Here is a 20,088-nt window from a genome sequence, read left to right as displayed (position 1 = left end):
ATTTTTCAATCCACCAGCCCTGAAAGTGCATTTTAGTGCCAGCTTTCACCTTTCTTTAAAAGGCCTATTAAAAAAGCATAAATACAAGATTAAAAACAAACCCCAACCAAATCTAGTGTTTTTACAGGTCAGTTATCTAAAAATTAACATATTGTCCAGGTATAAATACTGTTGTTATATTCATGGGATGGTTTGCTGTGCTTCATAAGTTCCAGGACATGGCTCAAAGTTCACTGAAATCAATGAAATTTGGTGAAAAGGTTTAATTAACTTTAGGCTGAATTATAATTTAGGAAGATCCCCTAGAGCTGCTTATGCCCACATTTCTTGAAAATTTAAATGCATTCCACTTAAGCCAAACATTTCACACACACCCCCCTAAAATTTTTTTTAAATGCACACAAATCCTAAAATTTTCCTCTAGATGTTTGTAGCTTTGTGATTCATATATATTTTTTTAAGCTGGAATCCTTTTTATCAGTTTCCACCTCATAAGAGGGCAGAGGTTGGCCAGTTGAGGTGGTCGTCTTTATCATTTTGAGTGCATGCAGTCATTCTCCTTATGAAAAACTACATAATCCTCTGGAATAAGTAGGATATGTGCCACCACATTTGGTGTTGGCCTAAACTCAACACACATTTGATTTTGCGATTTTTTGGTGAGCTTGAGTGTTTTTTTGCACTCATAAACATAGGTAGGACTATTTAATTTAGGACTAAATTCCTGATGAAAATAGACAAACCATGAGCACCTTAAATAAAACTAAAAGGTGTTGGGCTAAAGTAGGAGGTGCTTATTTTGTAGCAAATACAATTATCCAGCGACTAGTTTCACCCTAAGTGACCACAATCATAGTATAATGATGTCATCTATCTAAATGACAATTTTCTGGGAAAAATATGTCCTCCAGCTGCCTATTTTTCTTCCCCCCCACCCCCCCGTTATCTAGTTTGGATTTGCATTAAATAATAATATTTTCTACATCAATTTTCATGTCTGTAGCCAGACATCCACTTACTGAAAGCACTGCCCTTGCATCTTACTCTAAACCGTGTTTCCTCAGCAAAAAAATAATGCTTTAAATTGATTCTTCAGGTGGATTTATCGCAGAAATAAAGCTGAGGATGGGAGTTAGTGACTAGGTTAACTTGTGCATGGTCTGCCTAGGGCTTGCATGAAGGCTTCCCATGGATGTGCTGCTGGGAAGTCCTCCCTGAGTCTTAGATTGGAACTAGCACCCAAGATGTGCAGAGCTCGTTCTGAGCCTGAATTTTTAAGTGCATGTTTGGTGTCTGCTGCACATCTCACGTATGAAGCAAAGCATGCCATGGGCTCCAAAGATTTAACTGGATTGTTAATTATCAAACATCCTCATCATCTTGGATCAATATGGTGACTGGGTTTTGCTGGTGTTTTTCCTATGTGTATAGTTAGCCACCAAAGCCAAGAGAAAACATCATATTTTCTGTTTCATTCGCTGCCATTATTTTTTTCTCATTTTTTTTGCAACTTTTATAACTGGGTGTGTATAAATCGATCTCGCATTGATGTATGTGTTACAGAGTGGAGTGTTGTTTATCCAAACAGATTTGACAGCAGAAAAGTTCACACGGGAACAATAAAAAGGAGTGAAATTAATAATTCTGTGCAGATATACACCAGACAGCGTCAGTATTTGTGCAGATATGCCCTGTAAAAAGAGAGCTTGCAAGGAAGGAAAATGGTAGATCATAATCTGGTTCTGTCACCATATTGAAATATCTCACATTTAGACTGTGGCTCATATTAAGCATTTTCCATGTTCTGTGTTGCTGTTTCAACCTATTCCAGCGTCATTCCATCAAATTCCTCACCCAGATCTTTATTCCAGAACATCTTTAAGCACTTTCCCTTTAGTAGATGAGGAACGATGAGGTTGAGGAAGGACTTTCAGCCTGTTTCTGAAGGTAATACCACATGGATCTGCAGCAGGGATTGAGACTCATTCTAATATCAGTCCTCCATTTTTTTGGAATAACCCTTTAGCCAGCTGGGACTTCCATATCAAAAAAGAAAATGAAAGACCCCAAAAACTTGGCTACTGACTTTGAGCAGGATTTCTTTTTTTATATGTTTGGCACATGTTTAGGTTCAGGTCCTTTTAATGACTATTTTTATTAGACAAATCTGCCTCTTCTTCTATTTCATAGACACGGTGGTGGTGGTTCTGCAAAGCACTGAAGCCTGTATTTGATTTTGAAAGCCCTGGGGTGGGCTTAAATTCAAAGATTAATCATATATTGCTACCACTGTGCATTCATTATTAAACTCTCCCACTGGAGAAGTTATCTGGGAGCTATGACAGGACCGTGGCAGAAGAGAGCACTGCAGGGGAACTAAGGCTTAATTAATGCAGTGTAGCCACTGGAGAATCTGAGATTTGCCTTAAAATAAATCAAACAATCATTTGTATCATTTGCCACGCTTTACAAGCGCTTTCCTCCCATTAAAAAAAATTCTCTCTAATTCTCTCATTGTGTGCAACAATGCCTTTAGGCTGACAAAAACCTGAAACATGTCGCTAATTCCTAAGAATTTTCGGGAGTGGCCAAGTGCTTCCGTGGTTATAAACTTCCATTTCATCAGTTTGTGTGTTCAGTCATTCATCACCAGTCTCATGCCTACTCAACCTTTCCTCATGCTTTAGCTCCCCTCGGAGCTGTCTGCATGCTGCTGATCCCATCTCAGCCCCAGACCCCAAAAACCCGCCAGGTCCTGGGAGAGCAACAACTCCATCTTTCTTTCACTGAGGTTTTTGATAGAAACTCCTCTTTAAGGTTGAAAATATTGGGGGCTAGATTCATCAAAATGCCTAAGCAGCTGAGGTAGGAATTCAAAAAGGAACATAAGACACCCTTTTAATGATAATTTTAATTTTATTATTATTATGGGTTCTTTTTCTAAGAAACTTTCATACTTCCTCCCAATAGTCATCATAACCATTAGTTACTTTTTAGTGTGAGGAGTGCCAAAGGCAGAAGTTTTTTTTCTTGAAATGTGCCTAGTTTCAGTTAATCTTATGTCAGTCCTGAATAATTCTCCCAAATTAAGCATAGAACAGAAGCAAGATCAGTAATGCAAATTAAATAGATTTTTATCTGAGTCAGAAGTTCTGAGACCCCCAGGTGGTGGGGAAGCATAAAGTGCAATTGATTGTATTCTTACAGTAATTAAGACAGCTGTTAGCATAGTTCAGGCAGGTGCTCACCCCATCTGGTGAATGAGTATCATAAACAACAGTAATGTGCCACAGTTACAGGCATGAAATGGTTTGGGTTGGAAGGGGCCTTAAAATCATCCAGTGCCACCCCTGCCATGGGCAGGGACACCTCCTACTGTCCCAGGCTGCTCCAAGCCCCATCCAGCCTGGCCTTGGACCCTTCCAGGGATCCAGGGGCAGCCACAGCTTCTCTGGGCACCCTGTGCCAGGGCCTCACCTCCCTCACGATTTAAATTCCATTTAAAGCCATTCCTTCTTGTGACAAGTCCTATTTAATCTCGGGGAACAACTGACCGTGTCTTGAATTGGTACCTATATTTTCCATCCAGCTATAAATTAATTAACATGATTCCAAACAGAAAGAACCCCCTGATTTTTAACCATCTCCAATTGCAGTTTGTAGCTATTTTGAAGAAGTAGCAGATTCTTTAGGGATAGTTACCCCGTGTGCTGAGAGCCAAGGAGCACCACACCAGGAGTCCATGAATTAAATGGGATCTCACAGTCCTGGGGACCACAAACACTTATTCACAACCCTACAGTGGCTGGTTCAGCACACAGAGCAGCACATCAGGCCCACATTATTTGCATGGATTTATCATCTATCAGTTCTTTCTCTGGACTTTTAGGAAAGGGATAATAAACTAATCTGGCAAGACTTCACTATTTTTGCTGTGAAAAATCCAGCCAACAACGTGTAACCTGGTATGTCAGAATCTGTTTTTGAGCATCCTGGTTTTGGTCAAGCTGTTGTAGGGAGAGTACATCACCTCCCCCTCCAAAAAGCCATATTTCTACAGAAATGCCTACACAAAGCCTAAATCCACGCTGTTATTTTCACAAGCACTGCTGCATTGCTGAAATACTCACTCTAGAGAGAAAATCATCAGCATCATTACCATAAAACACCACAATATTTAGTGGGTGCATGATGTAGATGCATGCTGGAATAACCCATATGATTAAAAAGACCCACACGTTTCCATCAAGTCTTTGCTTCTTCATTCATTTTCAAGGATCAAGCACATATAACTGAAAAAAAAAATCCTCTTTTTATTTTATTCTGATTTCCAGTTTATCATGACTGGTATAATTTGGGAGGGGGAAGCTTGTTTCTGCTTTTGCTTTGACAGATTCTTCATAAATTTTGTATCACATGTTGAAAGCTCAATGAAAAGAAAATAAACCCCACATATATATCTAGCTAATTCAGGTCTACGTCATTCCTCCAATCAGCATCTTGCTGGAAAGAAAGGAGAATCATGGCATATATCATAGGTAGGTATGATTTTACCTATGGTGCAACCTAGAGGGTTAGGGCAGCAAAAGCAATGTTGTAACCCAGATGTTTTGGTAAACAACACTCCTCTAAAATTCACCTCCAAAGTCACTGGACACGCAGTGATTCATTCTGCTGCCGCTTTGTCTTGCTGCAAGTGCTCAGACTGCCAGAGTTGATGATTACTGACAGGGTGCCTTGGTGCCAAAAGGCTCATTGTTTGACCAGCAAATGGCAGATGTTGGATGGACAGTGTGTTCTCTAGGAAGGCACTGCAATTTCTGACCCCCAGGTACTGCCAGTTGGGTGCTGGGATACCCAACGACCCAGCAAGGAAAGGAACTCGTGTCCTTGGGTTAATCCTTCTCTACCACAGGAAAACACACTGGAAAACACAGATGATGGTCATTTGATGTCAGTGCATGATCAGCAAGGACCTAGTGCTCATTTCTAAGGAATGCCAGGGGAGTAGATACTTGCTGCTTTGATGGACATTAATTCTTGATGGATTTCTTTAAAGCTCTAGAAAAAATGTGCTCATTCACTACTGTACTTTTCATGTGCCCTGCCCAAGGCAAATTGTTACGTTGGGTGCTGATTTGATTTTTTTGGTTGTTTTTTATTTTGGAATTTTTGACTGGGGAGGAGGGGGATGTTCATTTGTGCCAATCTTTTCAGGTAGGAATTAGAAAAAAACTGAGCGTACTCATTAGGAATGTAAGATCATGTAGGCTGTGTACTATAATTAGCAGGAGTATAATTAACAGGGATTTATTTATTTTCAGATAAAATAATCAAAAGCCCAATTCTGCTTTGATTATCTGTGGTTTCAATTGCTGTAAAATCAAACAGCACAGAATATTTAGTGTGTTTATAATTCTCCTGTGAGCTGTTATTGCTACTGAACAACTGAGGGTAAAATGCACCTAAATCCCTCAGGTGCCTGTGGCAGGGGCAGGAAGATGAATTTTTGGTTGTCAAATCTACTTTCCCAACCTTAATGCTGTCCTGTCATCCAGTGCATCCTTTACATTCTTACATAAATGGTGAGATTAGACCTAAAACTATTTCTACCTTGAAAGGGGTTTTGTTATTCCATGGGCCACTTGCCAGAGGGATATTCCAGAAGAGCAAATCAATATTTATAAAGGAAATTCCATTCCATTTCCAATGATATACAAGCACCTGACCAGAGCTTTGGTGGGATCTGATTTTGAAATCATGGATCACAAAACTTATTTCTTGTTGTTACAACATCACCTGAGATGAATGCAACATTAAAAAGGGTTCTGCTTCTGCTATTTGGAAACATTTAGAAGGTGGATTTTAGGGTGCGAGGCCTTGGCCTGCACAGGTGGTGTCTGTGTGGTGGAGGCTGACTCCTGTCCTTTTTTCCTTTTGCAGTAGTATTGAAAAATAGGATGACTTTGTCTTTAAACACTATTTCTGTGGCTGTAAGGCATTTTTATGGGAAATTTTATGGTTTAAATGGGTATACAGACAGAGAAAAAGACACAACGGTGATTTTTGCTCTTGATGAACCCATGATATTTTGAAATCTGCCTAGGTTTCACATGTAAGAATTCTCTGATGATGACTTAAAATTTCTCCTCGGCTCCATGACCTGTGGCAGCCTTAGAGAACAGTTCTTTGTCCACAATCTGCATCCTAAAAGAGCAAATCAGGGACTTTTTTCCCCCATCTGTCACAAGAGCAAGCCATGAACTGAAAAAGAGCAATTTTGCATCAGAAGAGAAGCCACTAAAAGATGCTCCTTCTCTTGAAAGCTCAAGGAGGTGTGCAGGTTAGTGAGGGAGAGAATAATGCCAGGTTTTATCCAACGATGCAATTCTCTTTAGAGAAATGATTTTTCCATTTTTTTTTCCTGAAGAAAACACAGTAAAGCTGGATGCACTCTCAACAGTTCTAGCAAGGGCTGGATTAGCCCTAACAGCCCTGTTTCCATAGAGTTTGAGGGGCCAAAAAAAGGCTAATAGCTTTTTATGAGTTCCCATTGAAACATTAGTGGCATATCTCTGCAAATTTCAGATCTAAACACCTTTCAAAGCCAGTACCAAAGCCATCATGGCTTGATTGCCATAACTGGTGTGGAACAGAACTCAGAACACCCAAGCCAGAGGGATTTATAGATAAGTGCTTGTGTCTGTAGGGTGCCTGTGTAAATATAGGATTTTGCCCACACATGTGCTGTCTGAAACACTTCAGATATCTAAAATTGTTCCAGCCTTGCTGCTTAAAAGGTCACAAATACTTTAGCAATGTGCACGATATAAAGCTTCATATTGTAAAGGGAGAGTGGCTGCACTTCACTGAATTTGCTGTAACGTTGTAAATTTTGCCACACGCTGGAGCTTCCTGATTAGCAAAAATAAGGCAGCTTTTGGAAAGAAAATGTAGAAGGGATCTCAAATGTGCTTCTGAAGTCACTGCACTTGGTCAGAGTGAATAACCTAATCTTGATGTGTATTGATAAGCTTCAGTTGTCATGGAGATCAGCAGGAGAGGGAACGGCCAGTGCCCAAGGCCACTCATCTTTACGAATTACCCACGGATTTGGGTGCAGTATCTTTGACCAGAGTAGCTTCCTTCCATCCTGGGAAAGATAATGGCTTTGGAGATTCAGAAAAATTTTCAGAGGATTCAAATTTAGCGTGAATATCCAAATGAGAGCATTCCGGCTGTTTGGCCTTTCCCTCATGCATTGCTCATAGCTGAGTTTGCTGTTGGAATGCACTGTTAGACTGAAAGGGATAGATCTGAATTTTTACTTGTCCCCAAATCAGTTTGCACCTCTGATTCTTTGAATCAGTTGCTTAATGTAAAGTTGAAGGTGGAGCTGAAGCAACTGGTCATGCAGCAGTTGATGTGAGACTGCAGGAAATGGGGAATAATTCTGGCATCTCTGATCCTGAACGTGCTTTCAATTTATACCAAGGCTTGATGCCCACCAGCATCCATGGTCTTCCAGTTAGTTTTTCCCACCATTCACATTTTTGCCTCTATCATATGAGAACAACAGGAGTTTACTTTGCCCTCAGTGTCTCAGCTTCTCCTTGCCATTGATTTATTATCTTCAGCATCTGGCATGTTCCACATCCAGTGGGGTTAGTTTTACATCTGGAGAGTTTTTAGGATGTACTCCAAGCAAGTACCTGAGGTAAGGAAGGGAGGTAAGGAAGGGACAAGAAAGATGGCACCGTCCCAGTGCAGAAGGCATTTTGATCTGGAAAGACGATTTTCTTGTGAGGATCTCATGACTAACACTGTGTGTCAAAGGAACTGTGTGGTGCAAAATCACAGTAATCAGTTTTCCAAGAACAAGCCCTGCCTGCCTTGGAGAGTAAAAACATCCTCAAAGGCCACCAGGCTACAGTGGCTTAATACTGAATTAAGTCTCAGTGAAGGTGGTTTAAACAAATGTAAACTGCCTCAAGACAGGACCAATCCAAAGCCATGTGTAAAGTTCATATCACAGTCTTAGTTCCACCTGTATCATTACTGAGAGACTTCCAAACTGTAATTCCTCTTCACATTTCCAATGAAAACACAGGAGTTGTTCAGCTGATTAAACATCTGCAAGCCCAGGCTTTTTTAACAGAGGCAGTGCTCTCTTTTTTCATTAAGGAGAGTTGTAGAGATGGGTTGTACCTTGAATCTGCAGGGATATTGTATAACATGTAAGGCAGGTGAGTCAAAACAGTGTAACCGAAGCTTCAGAGCTCAAATTATATAAACTCAGTATTGTTATACTGAGCTGAGCTCTGCCAGCTGACAGGAACCAAAACCTCTCTGTCAGGCTTAAAAATCCACTTCTTGTGTCAGCCTGGGACAATAAACACCTGTGGGCTTTGCTCATTTGCTATCTTTCACAATGAGCTAAATCCCATTCTCAGATATTTATGCCTGGATTTGGATATGCACATTCTTCATTTGAAACAGTAATGTATTCAAGACCATTTAAGAATCTCATTTGTCATGGTACATTTTTCTATTTGAACATTCTGTTGCCTGCTGCACCACAGTTATGTTGCTGCACCTCCATCAGAATGATTCCACAGTGCTCGACTTGGATCTGTGCTCTCAAGTCAGAGAGAATAACCCAGCTCGGTAAAACAGCAGCTCCAGAGTTAATACAGGGGAAGGATCAGGACACAGAACCTTGAAGCTCCTGTTCATTTAAAGGCTGTTTTTGTTGGAAGAATTCTGCCCTCTGCTGCCAGCTTTATTCTCTAGAGCACCAGCAAATACTAAGCTTAATCTCTTCATTATTTAACTCCAAGTGTGGAAGTGGTGTTCTCCTTCTTTTTATGTCCGCTCTGTAGAAGTTAGAAAAGCCAAGAATGAGCACTACAGACATGATTTTTGGCTCTCTTTGGCCATTCTGTTTCGCCTTCAAGCCTCAGATCTGCTCAAGGGTCACATTTATTGGACAAAAATTTCCAGTTCAAATTCATCTTTGTTAAATATTTGGTTTTAACCACAGCGTTAACCTGCAAGCACTAATTCAGATTCGGCCTCTTATTTTGGTTGCATTAGCAGGGAAAAGTGAAGCTCTAGCTAACAAGACTAAGAATTTGGGGTTTTTTTTCAGTTAAAGGCTAGAGAAAGAGAGTTTCTTTTTTTTTCTCATAAAGAGTACAACATTGGTTTTATGTTTAGCACAACAGCATGGGATCTATCTGGTTTAATAAAACAATCCTGCTGTGGGCTCCTTCCACAGTCAGTAGAGACCTACCCAGTCCAGAGAATAGAATCCTTTAGTACAGCTTATTTCACTTTAAACAGTAAGTTTAAAATAGGTCAGGTAAATCTCACTTAATGGTCTGTTTCTCACCAGTGACTGCCAAGGTGGCACCGGGTGACAAGGAAAAAGGCACACAGCTATTTTGTTAACCTCAAAAAATAGAGGAGATACAACTAAAAAACTTTGCTGAGAAGCCCCTGTGCTTATTCTGTGTCGGGCTGAGGGGTGAATGAGTCTGGCTGCACACAGAGGGTCAGAGCTGCAGCCACTGCAGGGTGATGGAATTGTAGAGTCTGTTTGCTGCTCGCAGAACGAGTTCTGACTTCCAGACTGTTTCCATCTGATCTGTAAGGGCAGGGGGTTTGTAAATGTGGTCGGTGTTTTGGAAGGGAAACGAGTGCAGCTTCAGGGAATCCTCAGCTACTGAGCAGCAAGGAAAGGAAGTCCCTCAGCCTAGAGCAGTATCAGCTGAGGGGAAGTGGGTGTGTGATATAAATAATATACTCTATGGATCCACTTTTCAATTTTCTCCTCTCTCTCCCATACAATCTCTCTGCTTCCACTTTGGTTAACTTTCTACTGTATTTTCAATGCTTTACTTCATTGATTTGTTTCTGCATTCCTTCTCCTGCTACTGCACAGTTGCCAATCCTACTCGTGGTGAGGTTACATAGAATGAATGGAGCAGGGTGCACAAAGATTCGTCACGAGGCGCAGTTTTAATTTGCATGAATCAAGTTCTACCTTTATTGCGTTTCCCAAAGGATTCCCCTTCAGCACGTTCAGAGACAAGGCACAAACTCCACCATTCCCTGAGTGCTGGTAGCGACCTAAATTCGGAACCCTGACCATTTTCATTATGGATATACTTGGCCTGGATAATGCAGCATAACCTCCTTCCCCTGGATCAGCATGCTTGTTTCGCTCCTCTTAAGCACCTCTGAGACATCTAGAATTGAATTGCAACTCCTTTTGCCTCAGACTTGTGTTCTCTCTCATTTGCATTGACTCTCCAGACGTCCAGGTGTTCGGTCTGATGCAGTGTGGCCTTCAGCCACATCATCCATCGCTCATTTCTTCCCGGGAATGTTTAACCTTTTCTTTCCCCTTCCACCCTAGCACCCTCCCTCTTCCTCCCAGATGCAGCTGCAGTCCCTGCCCAGGACACTTGCGGTGAGACTCAGCTTGTTTGCCTTTAGCTGTCTAAAGTCTCGTACTCAATCTGAGCAGTCCAGTCGTCGTCTATGGTCACTCGGGGAGACCAGGGCACCTCCGTCAGACAGAGCATCCCCTATGGCTTAGATGCCTCTGTCCCACAGGGCAGCTCAGCCTGGAAGTCCCTGCTCTTTCCATGATTGAGTGAGCTCCAGGTGATAGTTCAGTTCGAAATTTGTCTCTGGCACGTAGAGTTAGATGTGACCAATTCCGTTCTCTGTGTGCCTACAGAGGTCTGAGGATCCTGCCCTGATTTGTGTAGTGTTTTCATAGCCATGCTCTCATTCCTATTCATTTTCTTATATTTGTCTATTTTTTTCCTCCATTTTTTTTTTTTCTGGTTCCTGCCTCCTCTGTCTCTTCTCTTTTTCTCCCTTTCCTTCCCCCAACGTCTGTACTTTGATAATAAAGAAATAAATAAAGTTTAAAAAATAAAAGTGGAGGGAGAAAGGAAAGAAAACATCTCTAAATTCTGTACTCTAAAGATTTGGGACACTTTACACCATTCAATATCAGAGAGATGACTCTACCTAAATTCGAAATGGCAGAAAATAAGTGCTAACAGCACTTAAAATATTAAGGTTTTCCTAAAAAGTGCTAGCAATATTTTCCATCCCAAACCTGTGTGTAAGTGTCCTCTCAGTGGGTGGGGAGCAGCAGTTAATCCTTAGATAATATTTGCAAAATCAAGTCTGGTTTTTTTCAGTAATTCTAGTAAATACCAAGTGCTGTCACGTTAGGTCTATTCACCAGGAAAACCTATTAAAAAAATCAATTCCTGTCAAATAAAACAGGGCATAAGCAGTAAAGGAAACATGGATGGGAATTTATTTCTAGGTTGCCATAGCAACATTAAGTATATCCTTGAAGACCACAACCCCCTACAACAACCCATGGCTAAGACTTTTCAAAGTGATTATTGATTTTTAGATGTTTCATTTTCAGGTTCTGTACCTTAATATGCCTTGTAAATGCTGCTTTTCAACACAGGCTGAGCAGCCCCCTTGTGGTAAAAATTGGTCTGAGAAATGTGTTTCAGATCAAGTGATCAAAAAAATGAGTGGCACTCAAAATCCGTAGTCACTTCTGAAAGCCTCAGTCAAAGTAAAATGGAACTATCTCTAAAACCTCCTTCCTCATTTCTGTTCAGTCTTAGCTGACAATTAATGCCCAACTCAGCTCTGTGAAAAACAGGTGGTTGAAAAATTTAGCACAGAAACTGTAGTGTAAAAGGACCAGTCACTTTCAGATTTACTTCCTCAGCAACATCCAAGAAATGAAATTCATTTTATGAGTTGAAACAAGTTACTATTTCTATTTTCTGTCTGTGTGCATGCCACAAGACTGTGTTTTTTCCAGGTTTTATACTGTAATATTTAAAAACAACGCAGTTATCAGGCTTTAATTATCCAAAAGGAAACAAAACATAACTCCAGTAATGGGGATTGACTTAAAGGAGTTAAAAGTGGGGAGAAATTTAGTAAGTTTTCAATTTATCCTGGTTTACTGTTCAGATTATAAATTCCATGAGTTGTAAACACAGATCTTAGACTGTGTAACAGAAACAGAGTTTGGTTTGTTTGAACAAACTTAAATATTTGCCTTGAAGGCAATTGATTTAAAAATCAACATATTATCCTTTATAGTTTAATGGAGGTTCAATAAGTGATGTTGGGTGTTCATCCCATCCTAGAGTGGATATCTAAAACAGGTCAGATGCACCCTGGCCAGTAAATGTGTATTTCTCTCTCAGCTATTTATTCTGGTGATTCTCGGGGTCCATTTTACTTAGACATCCATGCTGTAAACATCCAACCTTTCCTGAGGTGAATCCCACCAAAATAACCACACGTTGAAAACAAAACAAAAATTCTCCCCTTGAAAGTCCACAAGAAATCATTATTTTCAATTCTCATGGTTTTCAGCCCCTCGTAACAGATATAAAATCTCTTCTAGGATCCCTCCAAATGCCTTTCCATGTTTCAGATTACCCTTCCTAGTGGCTGATTTAAATCAGCCTCTCCTGGCTGGTTGTAAAGCAGCTATTTTGTTCTCTGTAGCAGCTGTTCCTAGAATCCAACATGCAGGGATCAAAGTCCTGCTCCACTGTGTATGAGCCTGTTGCTTTGATGACCACACTGTCTCAGTGTATGTGACAAAAAATAAGTGGTACCTCCAAAATTACCAGCCAGTCATGCAGATTCCATTCTGAGCTCCCTCCCCATCACCAAGGATGATGGATGAAAAACTGCTTTGGTGTCCTTACTAGAACTCTGCTAAAAAGAAGGGATCCACGTTACAGTGAAAATCAGGACTATCTGATCCAATTCACCTTAGATTGATCCCCATCCTACAAGTTTATGTTACTCTCTGATTGTTCTCCACGAGCATGCAGTCAACTTTCATTCAATATATTGTTCTGTTACCCTCTGTACGAGGCCAGGCCGCACAGGCCGTGTGCGTTTTGGATGCGTAGCGCCGCCCGCCTGCCTCCAGGGTGTTCGAGTTTTGGTTTGGCTGTGAACCAACACATCACAAGGGCCAGCAACAGCCAGTGCATTTTAATTTTAGTTAATCCTTTAATTTCTGCTTCAGTCAAGCAGCTGGTTCGTGCTGTGACTCCATTCTGTCGTGTCCGCTTTCCATCTTTGTGACGTGTCTCATGAAATGTGTTGAAAGTGACCTACCTTGGCCTGTTCACAATATGCTGAAAAAAATGCTAATCTTGTCATATTTAGCAGCTGCGTTCAGAAATGCTACTGTAAGCCTAAGAGGGCTAACCAGCACTCTTGCAAGATGTCAGAACTATCAACCATTACCCTGTAAGTGTACGCACTCCTGTGACATTACTGTGTGTGTGTGACGCATGTTGCAGTTAAATGAATGGATGAGAGCAGAGGGGAAGTAACCAGAGAGCAAAGCATTCATTTAGTTCTTGTTGCATGTAGAATTTTTTTGTTCTTGTTCTGTGCTTTTGCTGATGCGCCACGATCGAGGATTTGAAGGTTGTTTTAATTTTTTAATTTTTTTTTTTTTTTTTTTTTTTTTTTTGTAATTATGGCTGACGCTATTTTTGGTTTTGGGTAGTGTCTGTACAGAATTAATAGCTGCTCTTTATTGTACAGCAAAAAGGTGAGAACCTTCATACTGAGAGAAAATGTTTCACCTGAAAGTTTCCTAGAAAAACTGGGTGAGATTGAGTCAATCAGACACTCAGTGGGTATAAAACATCTTTTCTTCATTGCACTGAGTGAAGTTAACTTAATAAACACCCAGGTGTGAGGAAAGGCTAAAGCTGACCTAATATCAAAATGAATTGTGTCTGTCAGAAGTTATAGAATCATAGAATCATTGAGGTTGGCAAAGACCTCCAAGATCATCACCTTCAGTCCAACATTGTCAAATATCATTGCCAAATATAGAGTGAGGCATCCAGAAGAGTGAATAAATGCCATTCAGCCAAGAGTTGCGTGAATTAATCACCATCCCATAGTCCACCTGACTCCCTGCTCCTTGCACAAATAACCCACAGGTTTTCACAGATTCCTGGAGTCATTAGGGATGGAAAAGAGCTTCAAGGTCTTCATCTCATTTTGTTTAGATGAGGCACAATTTCAGACATCTATTATATGTTTTCTGATGGTCAGTCTCCTGGATTTCATGGCAGTTTTTTTAAGTGTGAATCAACACTCAGAGATGTCCTCACACACAGACCCAACACTGCAGGATTTTGCTAAAGAATATTTAGTAGTTATCTTTGACACCATTAAGGAAAAAAAGATTATTTTATAATTTAACTGCATATATAGTTGTGGGTTTTTTAGTTAGAAAAAACATTAAAGTGAATTTTTTATGTGCTTTCATATCCCTTTGAGGTATTTAAGAAATAGACCAATGAAGATGCTGAAAAATATTCAGTCAACAGACTGGAACTGTGCAAAAGCAGATAGAAATAGAGGAGAGGAAAACAGCAGCTCCATCTTCTACACAGAGAGCAGCTGAAGACTAAGAACAGTTAGGTAAAACTAGGAGTTAGGTTTAGGAGGAAATAGTTTGAAATATAAAGTTTGCTGCTTAATGGACATCCTGATGCAGCACAGATGTCATGCTGGGCCTTTGCAGAGAACCAAATTTCACATTAAATGCAGCGTTTCTGAAAGATGGGAGACTGATAACTCTCTAAGCTGAAATGCTCTGCCTAGTCTAGGGCAAGAAGAGTTCAGCCTAAACAGGAGGTATTTAAACCTATTTTTTGTGTGTGTTAAAGTATGAAAGTCTTGGTAAGCTTCTGTCTTTTTCAAGTCCTTGCTCTGGAGATGTGGTTTGTGCATGGAAAAATTAAAAACCTGGCATCACTTACTGTGTTCAGGTGTTACCTCAGGTCTTTTGGAAGTGATCCTACAGGCCTAATTAAATTTTTGGGAAAGACTGGAAAAGATCTGTCAGGGAAATTACTGAGGTTCCTGAAAGTCATGTTAATATGTTGAGCATTTTGTGATAAAATAGATTCTTCAGTTTATTAAACATGAGCTGTGTTGAGCATTTCATTCCTAATGACATCCTGTGCCTTCATGGTTTGCTCTTTATCCTTCTATTTGAAATACTGTTATGATTATTTTTTGCACACATTTATCATGGAGATGATGAATATGTACCTTTGGCCAGAGAAACTGGGTTCCTCTAATCTAAACTTCCCCAATCAACAGGGCGGCAATTTCTATGACAAACTCAGTCCTGGTTCCTTTTGAGGTCAATTAATAGATTTAGGATGTGATAAGAACTTCCTTAGGGGCAGAGGATTTGTCCTTGTGTGTCAGTGCTTCTTGCTCTTCATAAAGAATAAAGGGAATGTAAGTGTGGATTTAATTTAACTAAAAAAAGATGCCATCATTGCAGATATTTCAAAGCATTAAGTTAATCAATGTATACATTAATAGATGTACTCAGTACCCACAGGGTTTACAACAGGAGTCACTTGTTAAAGAGACATCTGTAGCACACAAGAATTATGTTTTAAAAGTCTAATTTTCTCTGCACTGACTTTAGAGACATTTTAAAAATAATTTCATTATCAATATCTACACTATGTATGTCCAAACCTTGGTGAGGTGAAGGTTGCTTTGCAGGACTAGAGACCTTGATGTCTTCATTGCAGAAGTTTATATTTGATCAAAGTATTTCACTTAAGACAGCTTTTAAACTGGGCAATTCTCTTATTTTAGAGAAGTGGGACTAAATGGCAAAACAACAATATAATCTTACTTCAAAATCTGTGGTTTGGAGACTTTTGCTTCTTTTTTGATTTTTTTCTCTCAACAAGGGTGAGCAGTTAAGCAGTCTCCTTAATAAGTGTGGATGTGCAATGGAAAAATAAAAGCATGATTCCTTCAAATACTGGTCAAAATAGACAACCTTCCTACTTTGTGTTTCTTTTACCATAAAGTTCTCATTTCATTTTTCAGTAGAGGACTGAGGGAAAAGAGAGGACTCTGCTATCTGTTTGTTTGTAGTAACACTTCATGGAAAATCCACATTCATAGGCCATGCTACTGGAGAAAGTCTTATGTTTGAAGTGTTTTTAAGGAAAATAAGAGCTGGAAAACAGAATGTCAGCCTCAACAAAAATTGATATTCAAATAGCTTTTTTTAAAAAATAACCCTAAGACTTTCCTCTCCCTGGGGAAATCTGAGCAAGGCTTTCACTAGACCTTTTGGAGAACATTATATTCCAAACAGCCACTTGAATGATCATTGTCCTCAGAACTTTTAGCTTCACCCCCCAAGTTTCTTGTCTGTCTGAAAGAGTGGGGGAAGAAAAGAGGAGGAATATCACTCCTGAGAATTCCATTATGTCATTTAAGATTTTCATTCCCTGTTGCACATAAACTTGGACATCTCACAAAACTTTCTTTAAGTCTTCTCTCTTCCCAGTGTTCTTGAAAAAAAGCAATTCATCATCATCCATGCAGGCATTAATATCTCTCAAGTTTTTTCTTATCATTAAAATCTTATTTTCCTCTTTATAGGTCTTAATAATCTATAAACTTCAGAATGTGTTATTTAATGCATTTTCTGCCTCATTTTTATGACAATATTGAAGACAACATCTCAACTAAGTTGATGATGGCACTATATTTTAAGTTTCTACAAACTAATTACATGATTAATCAGGTATAAATAATGTCACAAAGCTGAAAGTAAAAAAATATTTATTCTGCATCTTTCCCTAAATTAATCTCCCAAGAGTGCAGTGGGACAGAACATATTAATACACAATTCTATTCTGACTTTCAGATCAAAACAACATTTATCTTTTTGTTGTTGTTGTCTTCCTTAAGTCTGAAAATAAATGATAGAAGATACAGAGAGATGATACTTTTTGGTCCAGCTTATTACCTTTTATTTGATTTTTTCTTTTAATTCTATGACTAGTTTAAGACACTTATATTCTTTACATACATTTTTTACAGAGATAACATTATTCTATAATCTCTTCTTCAATGTTTCTGTTCCTTTTTATTAACCTGATTGCATGTCCATAGAGAAAAAGAACTAGGAAGGACTCCAAAAGCTCTTTTACACTGGCTCACTCCTGTATAGATTACTTTTTTTAGAGATCATCAAAGCTGGGCACTCTTTATGCTCTTCATCACGCTCTTCCAAGGTTGTTCCTCTCTTTTCAAATGCTTTTGGCCAGTGTGTAATTTTTTAACCCACAAGAACAGTGTTCTCTGGTTTGTGGGGACTTTCACCAAGACCTGAGGTTTGGTGTCCATCAGACATTAGGGCAGTCTCCAGGCAAGAGTTGTGCTAAATTTATCCCCATTAGGGCCCAAAGTCTGACTGAGAGACACCAGCACTGCACTGATGTCCCATTCCCAGTTCACTACTGGAGATAACTGTGCTCTCAGAATCCTTGGAGATGAGTTAATTAATGCTGCTAAAACAAACACATCATTTTGGATTATCATCGAGCATGTGTTGGCAAATTCAAATCTGTCTGCAAGGTACCAAATAGATAAAAGCAGAGGGGACATTTGAGTTTTAACAAATACGCAGCTCTTCGAAAAATCTTTATGACTTTTTTCCTTCTTTTGTCCTCCATCTGCCTTCTTCCCTTACCTGAATGTAATCAATTATATCCTTCTCCTCTGAAAATGTCCCGGAGATTACTTTAGGTGGCTTTGTTTTTAATAAAGCACTTGCTCATTTTCAGATCAACATCTGCTTTCTCTTTGCTCTTTCTTTTGCTGCTCAGTCAGCAGATGACTCTCACCAAAACACACCTGAGTCTTGGCTGGCCCCAGCTTTGGGGGAATGTCACCAGTTAAGTGCTCACATGTAACACATTCACTTCCAGCCCTTCTGTTTATATCTGCTGGGCTTGATTTCCCTCTGAAACCTCTTTATTCTGAAGCAACTGGAAAGTAGTTAAACAGTGGAATTGCACTCAGGTTTCCAGCAGTATAAATGAGACCAAAATCAAACCTTCAGGAATAATTGTGAGTATAAGAACATGAACATGCAGGGGGGGTTAGCTTTTATTTGTATGGCTGTTGGTTTTTTAGCTTTATTTGTGTGGTTGTTTTGGAATTTTTTTGCTGTTCAGAAACATATTCCCACACACAGACACAAAATCAACAAAAAAACCAAGTGATTTCAAATGCTCCACTGGGGTTAAGCAAGAGGGTGAGAGGTTTATAATTGTACCATGGTAGCAGTCTGAATCCTTTAGCAAGATTCCCCTCCTCATTTTTTGGCACGGTAGGAGGAAATTCCAGCTTATAATAATGCAAATTAAAATAGCAGCAGAGAGCATTAAGCATTATTAATGTGCCATTACCGTAGCAGTGTGAAGAAGGGGGAGCAAACTGCAGTGTGTGTGCAATCAGTCTTTGGGAGCAAACAGGAATGCTGCGTATTTGTTTGTATAATTATGCAGTGTATGTATTTCCCCAAAGTCAGTCAGCAAAATATTTTCTGTGTTTTCTTCTTTAATTAAAGCGCAGGTTGCTAATTGCAAGGCTGCATTAAAGTTCTCTCCCTCTGTTGTGACAGGAGACTGGCTCGCTCCACCCTGCTGCTGATCCCCTTGTTTGGAATTCACTACACGGTGTTTGCCTTTTCTCCTGAGAATGTCAGTAAGCGGGAGAGACTGGTGTTTGAGTTGGGACTGGGATCCTTCCAGGTGATTGTACACTGAATTCTGCCTTCCTTAGAACCAATTCTCTATCCTTTATAACTGCTTTGCATGCACAGCTCTCAGAGTGTGTCTCTGCTCATTTATGTGTATGTTTTGTATACCGGGATTTTGGTTTTATTTGTTTGCTTGGTTGTTTTCCTTTTTTTTTTAAATCCAGCTATTTTCTGGCATTCCTTCAGGATTTGAATTACTTTTTTGTTTTCTCTCCCATTTCCCTAGGGTTTTGTTGTTGCTGTTCTCTACTGTTTCTTGAATGGGGAGGTAAGACTTTTAATATTTAGTGTCCCTCACCTATCATCCACATCCCATCTTCTTGTGGGAGTAACTGCTGTTCTAACTGTCCATTCTAACTCATCATCTACCATAATCCCTGATACTTTAGGCTGAATCTCACAATTCTCAGAAAAAAAAAAAAAAAAAGAGGATTTGTGATGTCTTTTTTAAACCAAAACATTGGCCTTACCAGAGATGATGGCTCAGATTAAGGCTCCCTAATAGGGGTAGGGTATGGACTGGTCTCTTTTGAAATGTCATCCCAGGTGCAGAATTTTGCAGTGGTTTTGTTGAACTTTGTCCTGTTCTTGCCAGCCCACTCTCCCAGCCAGTTCAGCTCTCTCCAAGAGGTCTGACATGTCCCTTTCACCACCCAGTTTGGTGCCATCAGCCAAATTGGTGAGGGTGACTTTCAATCCCTTCACTGGGATTGTGATGAAGATGGTGAGGCCCTGGCACAGGGTGCCCAGAGAAGCTGTGGCTGCCCCTGGATCCCTGGAAGTGTCCAAGGCCAGGTTGGACAGGGCTTGGAGCAGCCTGGGGTAGTGGAAGGTGTCCCTGAATGTGGGAGGGGGGTGGGACTGGATGGTCTTTAGGGTCTCTTCCAACCCAAACCATTCTGTGCTCTGTGTGGAACAGTGTGGGGTCCAATATCAATACCTGGAGGACCCCACTAGTGATAAGGTGCCAGCCTGAGTAAAAACCATTGTTCACCACCCTCTCAGCGTGGTCTCTTTCCCACCTTGCAGATCACCCACCCACTCCTTATCTTGCCAGCTTTCCTAGGAGAAGGGCTGGGGGAAACTGCCAAACCCTTCACTGAAATCCAAGTTTTCATGGGTCCTGGGCCTCTTTTTCTGGCACCAACCAACTGGTGCCAGCTTCTCTCCCGAGCCCTGTCACCTTCATCCCTACACACAAACAGCCCAAGGGTGTCAGATACCCAGAACCATCCCCCACACACCACCTGGGTGCCTTGCAGGCCTCACACTCCTCTCAGCACATGGCAACTGCTGCTGCTGCTGGCATCAGTTTCCCACATTTGTGGGGTTTTTTTCCGATTCACTTGTGTCAATCTGCATTTCCCTGCCTT

General features: G+C 40.3%; 1 protein-coding gene across 7 annotated transcripts in view; it reads left to right on the top strand.

The window, feature by feature from the left end:
• Positions 1-20,088, top strand: part of LOC138106162 (pituitary adenylate cyclase-activating polypeptide type I receptor) — a 142,596-nt gene that overhangs the window by 120,565 nt on the left and 1,943 nt on the right. For all 7 annotated transcript variants that reach the window (XM_069006289.1, XM_069006291.1, XM_069006292.1 and 4 more), the window contains 2 exons: positions 18,578-18,707; positions 18,942-18,983. In XM_069006289.1, coding sequence (XP_068862390.1) covers positions 18,578-18,707; positions 18,942-18,983 — 172 coding nt within the window. The remainder of the gene's footprint in view (positions 1-18,577; positions 18,708-18,941; positions 18,984-20,088) is intronic.

This window comes from Aphelocoma coerulescens, chromosome 2, assembly GCF_041296385.1.
Source record: "Aphelocoma coerulescens isolate FSJ_1873_10779 chromosome 2, UR_Acoe_1.0, whole genome shotgun sequence".
In the NCBI taxonomy this organism is placed as follows: Eukaryota; Metazoa; Chordata; class Aves; order Passeriformes; family Corvidae; genus Aphelocoma; species Aphelocoma coerulescens.
Note: the sequence above shows the minus strand (reverse complement) of the source record. Positions and strands in the feature narration are given on the sequence as shown.